This window comes from Mustela nigripes, chromosome 1 (genome assembly GCF_022355385.1).
Source record: "Mustela nigripes isolate SB6536 chromosome 1, MUSNIG.SB6536, whole genome shotgun sequence".
Lineage (NCBI taxonomy): Eukaryota > Metazoa > Chordata > Mammalia > Carnivora > Mustelidae > Mustela > Mustela nigripes.
Window position 1 is genome coordinate 171059512 of NC_081557.1, and position 13695 is coordinate 171073206.

Sequence of the window (13695 nt, forward strand, 5' to 3'; positions counted from 1 at the left end):
TGAAATTATATATCAGAACAAAAGACCGTGTCTGCAGTACAGGACTAAAGTATGCTTTCATGTGTCCTATAAAATCCAAAGCTCTGGGCAGCACAAAGCTCTGGAGTGCTTATATTTCTACTCCCAGAAGAATATCATAACATAGATGCAGCTAACAGAAGCCTCCAAAAGGAAGTTTGTGATATGAAATTTAAAATAATTGTTTTTTAAATTTGTAGTTTCCAGATTGAGTTTCTACTGTGCCTGCCAAACATTCCCCTTCTTTTTCTGTGGGTTAGCTACACAAATATGGATTTCATTTGTTTATTAAGAAAAGGAAATGGTGATTCAGCCACTTTGTATAGATGTGCTAGTGTTCCTGTTTCTATTCTTCCACAGGACACAGTAAGAGGTGACAGGTCAAAAGCTAAGAGGAAGGGAGAGCACAGTGGGGCGGTGATTAGGAAGAGTGAGCTCCTTGGATCTCTGGCTTGGTCTGCAGCCCAGGCTGCCTCCCTCAGACCTTCTGATTCACCTCAGTGCCTGGCCAGCCGCAGCTGCTCCATTTTTGTCCTTTTCCTCAATCTGGATGGTTTCTGCAGCAGAAATGCTATTACCAAACTCTCTTTTATGTAGGTTCCAAATGCCAGTTTTCCAGAAATCTTTCATCCTCAAATGTGTCAAGTAGAATAGACTTTCTTCTTGTCTTTCTCTAAAAATGTTGTGGGTCTATATTTATTTGCAACAGGAACATCAAATATACACATTCCAATGCTTTGTGCTGTCCACATGACACTTATGAGCCACGTGTCACAAGTATGTCACTCCCTATCTCTGAGCCCTATTTCAGGTCGGCGAGTAAAACAGAACAATACTAGCAGTCCTGTCTACTTCACAGGGCTGTAGCATCAAATGATGTATATGAAAGGGCTTTTGATCACTAACTTCCAATTAAATGTATTGCAAAATAATTAGCCAAGAATGTTTTCAAATGAAGGATGCATATATTTTTACATATCACAAGCAAAATTATAAGGCTATGCATATGGACTATAAAAGCTCAATTAACTCAAGGAACAAAGAAGGGAGGAGGAAGGGTTTACAAAGAAGGGAGAAGACAGAGATAAAGGACATGTGTGAGGGTACACTGCATATTCAGCAGGGATCTGAAAAAGTATGGCTTGAAAAGGTGCTTATTTGAAAACATCACTACCATGGTTAAATTTGTGTCAGTGTAGCTAGACTATGGTGCCTGGTCGTTTAGTCAAACTCTCGTCTAGATGTTACTATGAAGCTGTTTTAGAGATATGATTGACATTTACAATCAATTGACTCTGAGTTAAGCAAATTGTCCTTGATTATATGAGTGTGCTTTGTCCAACCAGCTGAGGGCCTTACGAGTAAAAACCTTCTCTTCCCAGAGAAGAAGGAATTTGGCCTCAAGACTATAACACAGAAGCCCTGTCTCAGTTTCCACTCTGCTGGCCTGCCCTACAGATTTCAGACTTAACCAGTTCCCACAGTTATGTGACCAAATTCCTAAAGTAAATCTCTCTCTGATAGATATCCTATTAGCTCTGTTTCTCTGGAAAACTTTGACTGATACAGTCACCAAACCCATTTTTACTGGAAAACAACTGGATTCTTTTCAGCCCTCATACTGTTTGCCATTTTGTACCTCAACCATGCCAGCAATACAAGGTAGAGATAATACAGCCCCAAGTGAACGATCATTTTTGGTCATAGTGAGAAGAGTTTAGTACCTTCTAAAATCCTAACTATCTCCATTTGGGTATCTTACCAATAACTCAAACCCAAAATCTCAACAATGACAAATTTTCCCCCCATAAAATATTCCTTTTTTGAGCTGCTGCTCCCATGGTGTACTATTTGTCCCCACTGTAGAATCATCCTTCACTTTTCCTCTGGTTCACTCCTCATATTCATTCTATAAATCCTATCACTCTTCTAAGGTAAGTTTTCTCAGATGAAGCCCATCTTAGGTTTTCTTCACATTTCCTCCAGTAGCTACCTACAAATTACTCTCAGATCAATCATTCTAAATAGGCTTTCATTTATTGCTTACCAACTGCCCATTGCTTTTTTTAATCAAAATTGAAGATCCATATCCTGCTAAGTCTGGCATTCAAGGCTCTCCTTGTGGAATCCTGACCAAGCATTCCAGAATATCCTCTACTACTTCTATCAAGAGCTATTGACTCCAGACACCTTGGCCTCTCCAATGGCTCATTTCAACCTCTTAGGCCACCTTCTCCTTCTTCACTGACCCAATCATTTCCCATCTTTCAGGTCTCAGCTCAAGTTCCAATTTTCCTAGCCATTCATATGCTTAATAGAACTTTCTCATTCAGAATTAGTGTTTTGATTATCTGGCTCATTAATTTGGCATTTAAGTATAAAGTGACTTGTAGGGTTAATAAATAGTAAACAGTGAAGTCTATTCTCTTCAACCAAATTAAAAGCTGTCTGACACAGGACTCTATCTTTAAAATAATTTAAGGAGGGGTGCCTGGGTGGTTCAGCTGGTGAAGCCTGCCTTTGGCTCAGGTAGGTCTTGATCGCAGGGTCCTGGGATGGAGCCTGGCATCTGGCTCTCTGCTCAGCGGGGAGACTTCTTCTCCCTCTCCCTCTGTCCCTCTGCCTGCTTGTGCTCGCTCCCTCACTCTCACTCTCTCTGTCTCTCTCAAATAAATAAATAAAATCTTAAAAAAATAATTTAAGGAACAAAAGAAGGATAGGAGGGATGGAGGGAGAAACTGAATGAGAGACCTTCCTTTGTACTCATGAGCTGTGAGTTACAATTTGGCACTGTATGTATCTTACATCCAAAAGCTATACTTATTTCCCATTGTGGGAATAATCAAAAGAGACATTTTAATAAAATGTGCTGTCCTGAGGATACATAAGTTTTCCAGTTGTGGTTGATTTGTATTACATCTGTTCTACCCACTCTGGGCAAAATGGCTGATAGGTATAGACCGCAGTCAGGGAACAAAGTGATGTTAATTAATGTGCTTGGGGTGCTCTGAAAAACAGCACCAAGGCTTTCTGTATGGTAAACACAGTGCACATTTTTCAGTCTTCATCCCATTTACTAGTTTGCATTATCTAACACTGTTCACTACTCTCTTCGTTTTAAGACTTTTCCCTTGTTTCCCTTGACTGAGTATGTCCTGATTCTCCCTCCACCTCCCTAAGTCTTCATCTCAGTCTTCTTTAAGGGCTCCATTTTCCCATCTCAGTCTTTTTTAAGGGCTCCCTTTTTTCCACCTACTTCTTAAGGGACAAACTCTAAAAGGGAGTAGGGGAGGGTCTCGTCTTAGTGAGCTGAATAGCCTGATAACTTCAATCACTTCAAGAACCAGCTCTACTTTCATTGTTCCCAAGCTGACACTCCAGCTCAAACCTTTCCCCTGAGTGGAATGACAACATAGCCAACTGGCAACTGGATGCTTCAGTTTGAATGTCCAATATGCATCTATAACTCTCCATTAGACCAAACCTCTTCTGCCTTCTTTATTCCTTGTCCCAGTGGCCTGCACTATTATTACCCAGAGCAAGGCCCAAGAATCACCCCCACTTCTCTCTCTTCTTCACCCTTACATCTAGTCACAAATTTCTGCCTTTTCTACCTCATTAATAGCCTGAATCTATCCCAATCTCTACTTCTCTCCAAGCCATTACAGTTCTCACCTAAGGAATTGCAACAGTACCTTAATCATCTCTCACTTCCCTTTTGTCCTTCTGTCCTTTAGCAAGAATGATCTTCCTAAAATATTCATCTGACCATGTCTTCCTACTTCTTACATATTTCAGACTTTTTATACTCTCAGGGTAATGACTTGGCATGCCTGCATGGTCCTTTGCAGACTTATCCACTCCAGTATCTGCTCTCTTGATTTATGGCTCTGAACTTTACACTTCAAACTATTTAAAATGCAGCTTTCCCCAATACCATTCTGTCTCATGCCTCAAAGTCTTCAAAAATGCTAACCTTCCTGAAAACATTGCTTTCCTTAAGTTTTTCATACCAATAATTCCTTGACTTATCATAAATCCAAGGTACCCCTGATCTCATCCCCCACCCAAATCTGAGTTATTTACCCTTCTATTGTTCTTCTTTTGTACCTGGACATAACCAGAGCATACTTCTTCTCACATAATATTGCTATATCTTTGTTTGTTTTGCTTCCACTAGATTCTTAATTTCCTTGAAGACTGCGTCTTATCTATTTTATCACCACCATATACAGCAGAGGGTATGGCATATATTAGATACTCAATATGAGTTTGATGAATGAATCAGTGATAAATGGCACTATATTTGAATAACTGTATTAGCTAATTATTAATAACCCTTTAAAATATCTCCTGACCCTATATCCTATGATTCTATGATTATATTCTATAATATATCCTATTATTCATTTCCTTGACCATAAAGACATACTTTCTAATAAAAAAATTCTACAGAAATAAAAGCTAGAGATGTATATGTATTTCTGAAATGATTAACAAGTAAGAAAATGAGAAAAACCGTTATTTTATTTAACCCTAAGCAAATCTCAAGAAAGCACGCGGATTTGTGAAAATAAAAAAGGCATTAAAAATATCATTCAGAATGATTTTTTTAAAATCATATGAACATTTAAGTAACCTAAGATAGTTTAGGTTCATGGCTTGACTTTTAATTACACCAAAGCTAGAACTAAGGTTCATTTAACATCTAGATGGGAGAATTCTTTCTATATTATAGTCTAGGACTCCATTCTGATCAAACAGGTCACTTAGCCAACTGAGGCCAAATGTAGGCCAAATTCATGGTGTCCCCATCATCAGAAATGAAGCAGAAGCCACCCTTTTACAAGAGAAAATCACAGCATTTTGAGTAGCTAGTTTAGAAGAATGGGAACACTGAGGATTTCTTTGTAATCACATGTTCCATGTGATTATTGTGTACATAGACATTCACGAGGAAACAATGATGTACCCTTCAATTACTTGCTTGACCTTTTTCAAAATGCTAACATTCAGAATGATTCCAAACTGCTTTCTAACAGCACTTTATTTTAGAGTGACTTTCTTGACCAGGCTAGTTATCGCCCACAAATCCACAAATGGGAAGTCATATAATTATCTCCCCTTGTCCCAGAAGCTTTTTATTTGCAGGCTTCCATAGGCAGAGAGTCTTAGGAATTCAGCAACATAACTAAATATTTGATCACAAGAAAGTCAAACAGAGAAGAGTGCTGTGACACCCCATTTGTTTGTAGACTGGCTACTTGAAAGGTTTATAGGTGTCTGATGAGCAACCTAGAGCAAAAACTTTAAAACTGAGAGGTTCCTTTTTAGTAATTCTGACTGTGTTAGTGCTACCTGTTCTGTTTTTTATTTTTTAATCTAAAAAGAAACACTCTTTTAACTCTCTCTTATTTCATCTATCAAGTATCTTTGGGAGAGTGAGGATGCATGTCTAAACTCTCTTTGGTTTTAATCATCGGTTTCCCACCAAAGAGTGACAGTTGCTTACTTTTTCAAACCTTCTAAGAGCCGCATTAAAAGCATTAGTCACAGATGTAGGCTTTGGCTGTACAGTTGGGACTTTGAAGATGACTTTGGTGGAAGGCACTCATGTACACACACTTAGGACATGAGCCTCCCCCAAAAAATACAACCAGCCCTTTAAAAAGTAAAAATGAAAAAAAAAATAAATAAATAAATAAAAGGGTTAGTCATTTTTTTCATAAAAGTATTACTAAACATTAAGCTTTCACCTGAAACAACTGAGAGTTTGAAACAAGATAGATAATCAGAATTGTTCCTTGTTGAGTAGGTTAGCCTGAACCCAATACTGTTGTAGCAAAGGTAATGAAGTCACTCAGTGGCACAAGAGACAGTAGAGAGAAGAAAGAGAAAGCCATAACAGAGTCTGATGATGCTTAAAGTTAAAAAGCCCTCCTTATCAATGATGTTTCAAAGTAACCTGGGCAGGACTGAGGCTCGTGACCTGGCATTTAAACCCTACTTCTTATAAACCAATTCCCAACTTAAAACAAAAACAAAAACAAAAACAAAAAAACCCTCTTCCTTTTTACTTTTACTTCCTGTCCAAAAATTCTAGTAATATTTCTTTTAAGATTTCATTTATTTATTTATTTATTTGAGAGAGAGAGAGAGAGAGAGAGAGAGAGAGTTCAAGTAGGGGGAGGAGCAGAGGGGGAGAAAAAGAGAGGGAGAAAAATATCTCAAGCGGACTCTGTGCAGAACATAGAGCCTGACACAGTGCTCAATCCCATGACCCCGAGGTCATGACCTGAGCCAAAACCAAGAGATGGATGCTTAACCAACTGAACCACCCAGGTGCCCCATTCTAGTGATAATAGTTTTGAAGAATGTTTTTCTTCTCTAAAATGTTACCAGTAAGACAGAGGTTACATTTAACCCAAGTGGCATACCTATGTAAATCTCTCTGAGGATTTCTGACTTTTTCTATTCCCTTTTTTTTTTCTATTTCTTAAGAAATTATTTCCAGACAGGGCAGCAGAGATTGGCTGTTACCAAATGTGTTTACCTTTTCTTCTGAGCAACAACTACATTTCTTGTTCTCTCTTGCAGTTATATGTGAAAATGGAAGTTGACTCTTGCCAAAGGAATGTGGTCAAAAGTGATATAAACCATAAAACCCTGAACTTCAAGTGCTGGCCAAAAAAAAAATTCTTCTATCTAACCTTTAACTCTCTTTCCTTATTTTTCTTATCTGATAGCTGCGTATCTATGCTCAGTGTAACTTTAGAACACTTGGATGAAAGATAAGTCTCCACCACTCTGGGTCCTTGAAAGATTATCCCTCATCATGTATAAGAAATAAATGTATATTGTGGTAAACTACTAACATCTCAGGGTCTGTCTGTTATAATAGCTACAGTTATTCTAAAACAGATGGCATCTAGAAATAGATCAGTAGAAAAAATAATGTTGCAAAGAAAAACATTGTCAATATTTTTGTATGTCTAGTTCCTCCTCTCCCCCCCTTTTTGAATGCCCTTATTTGCCTCAATTTGTGGGTCTTCTCCCATTATCTTTCCCTTTTCAAAAATTCCAAAGTTCTGCTTAATCTGGCACTAAATCTACATAAACAATATGAGAAGGAGCATTGAAATAAATTGCCACTAAACACATTTCCCTCTTCAAAAATGGCAGCTTGAATCACTCAAAACAGAAAACGTAAAAAGACACTAGGGAATCTATTCTATGTAAGAATTATAGTTATATCCACTTTTTCTACCATTTGTTCCAAGAGACAAACCTGTGTTCAGTGTCCCAAAATGAACTACCCATCTGTGACAGCCTATGGTCATTCTATTATAGCCCTGTCCCCAAACAGCCTTAGATACAAACTAATTCTCCAGGCTTGTTTTGTCTGTTTCTTTGGTTTGTTATGGTGACTATATCTGAATTTTATCTAGCCATCCTAGCGTATTATCGTGATTCTGCTTCCTCTAAGATAAATGGTTTGCTCTATCAACAATAATGCCCGTTATTATAGAAAAAATAAGCCACTATACACCCAAAACCATACTCTTTGAGCCCGAATAGAAATTAAAATATGCTAATAATTAAACAGGAATATAACAAAGAAGAAATTAAAGGAACATTTACTGAAATATTCTAAGACAATTTTATATTTAATTTTCTTGACTCAGAGGAAAAGCTCTTATCATCACTCATTAGATGTGAATTAGATAATTTATAAGCTTGTCTTGAGTAACCGGCTGTATGAAAGAGCATATGAAAGATGGGAGATCTATAGGTAACTAAGAAAACTTAATAGGAACTGTAAATAACAGAGGGTAGGATAAGACACAACAAAGAAGATATTTGCAAAGAAAGGGGTAAACCTTAAACCTTACTTGCCTGAAAAACATCTTATAGAGATATGGGAATGGGAGAAATGGGCTTAAGAGAGATAGAGATGACATGGGTTCAAATTTTGGTTCAGCTTCCTGCTAAATGTGAGTGCTTGAGCAAAATTACTTAACCAGCCCAACACTCAGTTTCTCAGTCTGTAAAATGGATATAATAAATCTCTACATCAGGAGGCTGGTATGAGAATTGGTCTGTAAAGTGACATGTTGATGGAAGTTTACCACAAACTGCAATTATTAGTGTATCTGGAAAAGATTTACTATTGACTTAAAAGTCATATTGCTTTTTCAATATGAAGTAAAGATATCAGAGTTTTTCATCTAAAATTTCCTCAGAGATTTCTTTTCCTAATTCATCTACCATATTGGCAGAAATAGCATTGTAAGCTTAACTTGGCTAAGTCTGCTTCATTCATCTGTCAACAAGATTCTGGGCTTCAAATGGAGTTGACAATTGCTGAAGGTAGATGGGACAAAATAGGCTGCACAAGAGCCTCGTATTTCACACCTCAGAGGGTTCTACGCTACCAACAATAACATCATATCTCTGTCAGTCAAGCACAATTATACAGCTTGATAGACCGATACAAATAAAGAGCCAGTTAAAACAGGTCTCCTGACTCTTTCCTGGCTACACTTATAGGACTCAATTGAATCTGCTACCTATGAATATTAGAATAGCACTTCCTTTGGGGACAAAAGGACAGAGAAACCACATCCTCCACTGACTCGAAAAATGGTCCAAAATAGTGCAAAATCTGCTACATTTGAAAACTCTGAAGTCACTTTGTGAATTTTCATCTTACTGTTTGCTTCTTATTGAAACATGAATGTATTTTTAAGACATCCAAAATAGAAGGTACAATTCATGCTGTGTGCAATCAGGTAACACAATGGTCAGGCCAATCATTCTAGCAAATATATTCATGATACCCAAGCTAGGCAGTCAAACCACTTTCATGGATTCCTTCTGAACAATGTTTGAATACATGTTACCCTTATGAAAAAGAAAATAGAAAAAAGTCCCTGATATCCATGTAAAAGCAAATTACATGAGAGTACTCCACTGGAGCCTTCTATAATAGAGACTCTTATGATAGTGATATCTTTTTGTCAAAGAGGGTAACTGAGTTTTAAGCTGAATAGCTTCTTCCTAAAGAGTAAATTGATATGTGGGATCAAAATCAAGTTGTATTTCAAGGTTTAAATTATAAATGATCTCAATATGCAAGACATAGAAACTGACAGAGAATACTCATTTTGGCCAGACATAATTCTAGTGTAACAATACCTAAGCTTTCCAAAATATATCAAATGAAGGTATAAATGGAAAGTTGCTAAATTAAATTCTATCATTATGCTTTTTTTTTTTTAATTCTACTTCAGGATATTACTTCAGAAAGGCAATGAAAAAGGTGACTATTAGTGGCAGGAGATCTGATACTGTCCTTCAGGCTAATCAATCTTTTATTTGTATGTTTCCTAAGTGTGCGAATGCGGTGTTGTACCTACTGAGCACATTTCACAACAAATGAACATGAACGACAAGAAAATACACAACAAGACATGATTTTACACTTCATAATCTTTCTGTACATGTGAAACCATGGGACCACAAAAGCTCATAGCTAGAAGGAGCTCGAGGAATCTACTTTTGCCAAGGGGTCTGGCACAGGCTCTGTGCCATGGATTCCTCACCAACAGCAAGACTATCGAAATTCTCAGACCACCTTGTGCTATACACTGAATTTAAAGGATGGAAGCAAGGGCAATTGCCATTAAAATGGCAGCATAAGCTTTGATATTTCATCCAATTTTCTTATTTGTGAAGACAGTTAAATATATTTTTTAAATGCAAAACTAGGGGAAAAATTACTCTAAAAATAAAAATACAGAAATTTTCAGATTTCAGTTCATGAAAAAGAAATGCAACGAGAAAAAATACACATACAATTAAGTGATGCTAAAACTAGGATGAGTATGGTCACTTCAAATTACAATTGTCAATAATTAGATATTACACCTCAATAAATATATCATTGGTAAACCTATTTAACCATAATGATGTCACTGTTCATTTATTTTTATTCAGATGCGAGAAATATAATGGAAATATTTTATAACTCTAAAGTAAAATTTGATAAAACACTAATCCTTCTTGAAAATCATAAGTGTTTAGAAATTAAAGGCTCAAAGGATTTCATTATAAGGCATTTTACCCATAAGTGTTCCCATGATATGGAGTCCCAAGTACTAGAAGACTCCATTCTATTAGTAAAGACAGCATGATCAATAGATACTTTTTCTCTTTTTTGCAATCAATTGTTTTTCATCTTTTTAAACATGACATCAATTATCTTTTAGTCAGTATTATTAACTCATTTATTATCAAATTATTAATTTATTTATTGAATTATGAAAATTATAAATTATAAACTCAACTATTATTAAAACTCATAATTATACCTTATTTCTTGGATTTCATGCAGTTTTGAAACACAGTATACCTTCTTCAAAATGCCATCAAGATGGGACAGTCTGAATGCTCATTTTCTAGAGCAACACCTTTATATTTCTTGGATATGTTTTTAATACATATAATTACTTATTTCAAGGAATATGATTTGACCATAGCCTGACAAACTTGTCTGACAGTGATCCATGTTGTAACATACTCATATTTTATAAGGGATAGGGATAATGTGGTAAGTGGAAAGGTTTTAAAACCAGACACATCTAATTGTAAACCCTCTCTAAAGGTGCAATCATTGGTAATTAACTTCTGTGAGTCTTGCCCTCACTGAGCATTGGGAATGGTAATACCAAAATTTATGTGAGATAAAATGAAAGTATGTGTGTGGAGTGCCTAGAATATTACTTGCCATATACAGAAATGTGTATTACATTTTGCGTTATCGGGCTTCACAAGATTTTAGGTTTTTTTTTTTTAATTATAAATTGAAGGTTTGTAGCAATCCTGCATCAAATAAGTCCACAGAAACCATTTGTCTAATAGCATTTGCTCACTTTTTGTCTGCGTGTCACATTTTGGCAATTCTCACAATATTTCAAACTTTTTAATTATTATTATATTTGTTATGGTGATCTGTGATTAGTTATTTAGACTCACTGAAATCTCAGATGATGGTTAGCATTCTTAGCAAGAAAGTATTTTTTAATTAAGGCAGGTACCTTGTTTTTGTTTTGGACATAATGCTATTACACACTAAAGAGACTACAGTACAGTGTAAACGTTAACTTTTATATGCACTAGGAAGCCAAAAACTTCATTTGACTCATTTTATTCTGTTTATCTCTTTATTTCAGGAGTCTTGAACTGAACCCACGGTATCTCCCAGGTATGCCTAAACATATTAGTTTGATTTTTTTTTCTATATAATAAGAAAGAACAATTAAATCTTTAGTGGAGAACCTGGACTACTAGATAGTCCCAAGAAGGGAGGGGCTGTATGGCGGCTGAAAACTTTTGAAGGGCCAAAAAGGAAATACTAGAACCCAGAATGTCACTGTATGGCAGAAGCAAGATTTAACTACCTCTTGGTATGTCTAATACTTTCATCCAACAAAAAAAGCCTTGAACACTATATTCTGGCTGTAATCTCCAGAGTTTCCTCTTGGTAGTAATGGTTTGTTTCTAGTTTAAAGACAAAGGCTTACATAGGAAGTCAAAGACTAAGGCTCCTAGACCTGGGCCATGCCATCTGCCTAGCATTAAGCAGGAGCTGAAAGTCAGTTACAGAAGCAAAGTCACTTCTAACGTGATTTATGTTCCAACCTTGAACCTGGCAGGAAGACTGCAAAAGATATTTGGAAGCCAATGCTTCCTCTGAATAAAGTAAACGAGTATACGCTAAGCCCCTCTCCCCAGACCATGCTGGCCTGTTAGATACGTTGCCAATGTGGAGTCTTTGAACCCTGGAGCAAACTGGCTATTCGGGATGAGCAAATATCTCAAGGCCAATGATCATTGCTACTGTAAACGTACAGTGGACAATGCAAACACTGGGGTCAGACAACAGATATCCAGGATATTATTACTCAAAAACACATCTAGCTCAAAGCTGACAAGATAATCTGTTCCTGTGAGTGCAAAGCAGGCTGGAATGCTAGAGCTCTGACCTACTCAAGGAAAGAAAAAAGAAAGTGCAACCCTCCAAGGACTCCATCTCATGTTCTTAAGCAGGCAAACTCCAACAGACTTCAAAGGGAGTGTTGCCTAAGGAGGGAGTACCAGACCAAGCCCACGGGAGGTATCATTTCCATGATCATGTTGCCATCTACATTTGGTGAACTGGCAAATGCAAATATTTCAGATACAAGTTTAAACAGATGAAAAAAGAAGTGCGAAATAGCATGGGGATTTGCTTCAAGAGAAACCTCAGAATTCCAGGAAAAGTATTTAATATCAGGAGCTTCATAAGTTATTCCAAAATTCCCAGGAGACTAACTAGTTTGTGATCATATTAAAAATAATATTTTAATAAACATGTTTTGCACGTGAACATATGCAAAATACTTTACTTAAAAAATAATTTCCCAGGGCATCTGGGTGGCTCAGTGGGTTAAGCCTCTGCCTTCAGCTCAGGTCATGATCTCAGGTCCTGGGATCTAGCCCCACATCGGGCTCCCTGCTCAGTGGGGAGCCTGCTTCCCTCTCTCACTTTGCCTGCCTCTCTGCCTACTTGTGATCTTGATCTCTCTCTCTGTCAAATAAATAAATAAAATTAAAAAAAAATAATTTCCCTACACTAAATACTCTTCAAAGGTCAGTAACATTTTTCTAATTGAAATATAGACTATATTTTGATGTCATAACAAGGTTTTAATGTACTTGATCCCAATTAATGTACAAAATCCCAAATGCAGCAAATATACTTACAGGAGGACCTGTGGGGTGGGGGTGGGTTGGAGAGAATAAGAGAAAGAGGAAGATGAATTAGTGAAGATACAAAATATTAAGATTAAACACAAGATGAAAACATTGTCATAATCATCAGCAAAATACAAGATGAAGAAGTCACTTAGAATTCAGTGACTCTTAATCTTTTTATTAGGTCATGGACAACTTTGATACCACATCAGAAAAGTGTATTTACATCTATCTGAATTTCAAATTTTACATGAAATTTCAATGGATGTTCAGATTCCCAGAGACCTGTCTATAAATTACTGAGAGGTTCATCTTAAGACGTCCTACTTATACCTAAAAATTTAGATAAAATATGAATCAGTAGGATCTTTGGTTATTTATGATAGCCAAGTTAGAGAGAATTGATATATAACTTTCCTGAGAGTGATAAAGTGGTTAAATGAGAAATTTACCCATGATTTGTTCTAAGAATATTTTTTCATTCAGTAGCATTGTCAATATATAAAGCACTAAACTCTAATATTTGTTTCTTTGAAACTGTACATCTTCATCTAAACACAGGCAATGTCTAAGAAAATTTCAATATTTCCATGCTGTATATTCAATTAAAACACAAGTTTTTAGTAGTCAATAAGTTAGGAACTGACTTTTTAATTTTTCTATAAAACTTCACATCAGTACAAAATATTTACCTTTCTCCCCAATCCTTTTTATTTCCTTTGACAAAGATCAATTCACTGATTATTTTGTTCCACTAATATTTCATTACTTCTTTCCTTAAAACACATTTATAAACCATCTTCTAATATAATACTTTGTATTGTGAAAGGGATCCTTATACAAGCATCCAATTATTTAGAATAAATGAGGTTTAAAGAT

The 13695-nt window shown here is 36.2% G+C and overlaps 1 protein-coding gene across 1 annotated transcript in view; it reads right to left on the reverse strand.

Moving 5' to 3' along the window:
• COL25A1 (collagen type XXV alpha 1 chain) overlaps positions 1-13695 on the reverse strand; it is a 467761-nt gene that overhangs the window by 199590 nt on the left and 254476 nt on the right. Inside the window, exon 4 of the mRNA XM_059377104.1 lies at positions 12826-12833. Within this exon, the coding sequence (XP_059233087.1) occupies positions 12826-12833 (8 nt within the window). The remainder of the gene's footprint in view (positions 1-12825; positions 12834-13695) is intronic.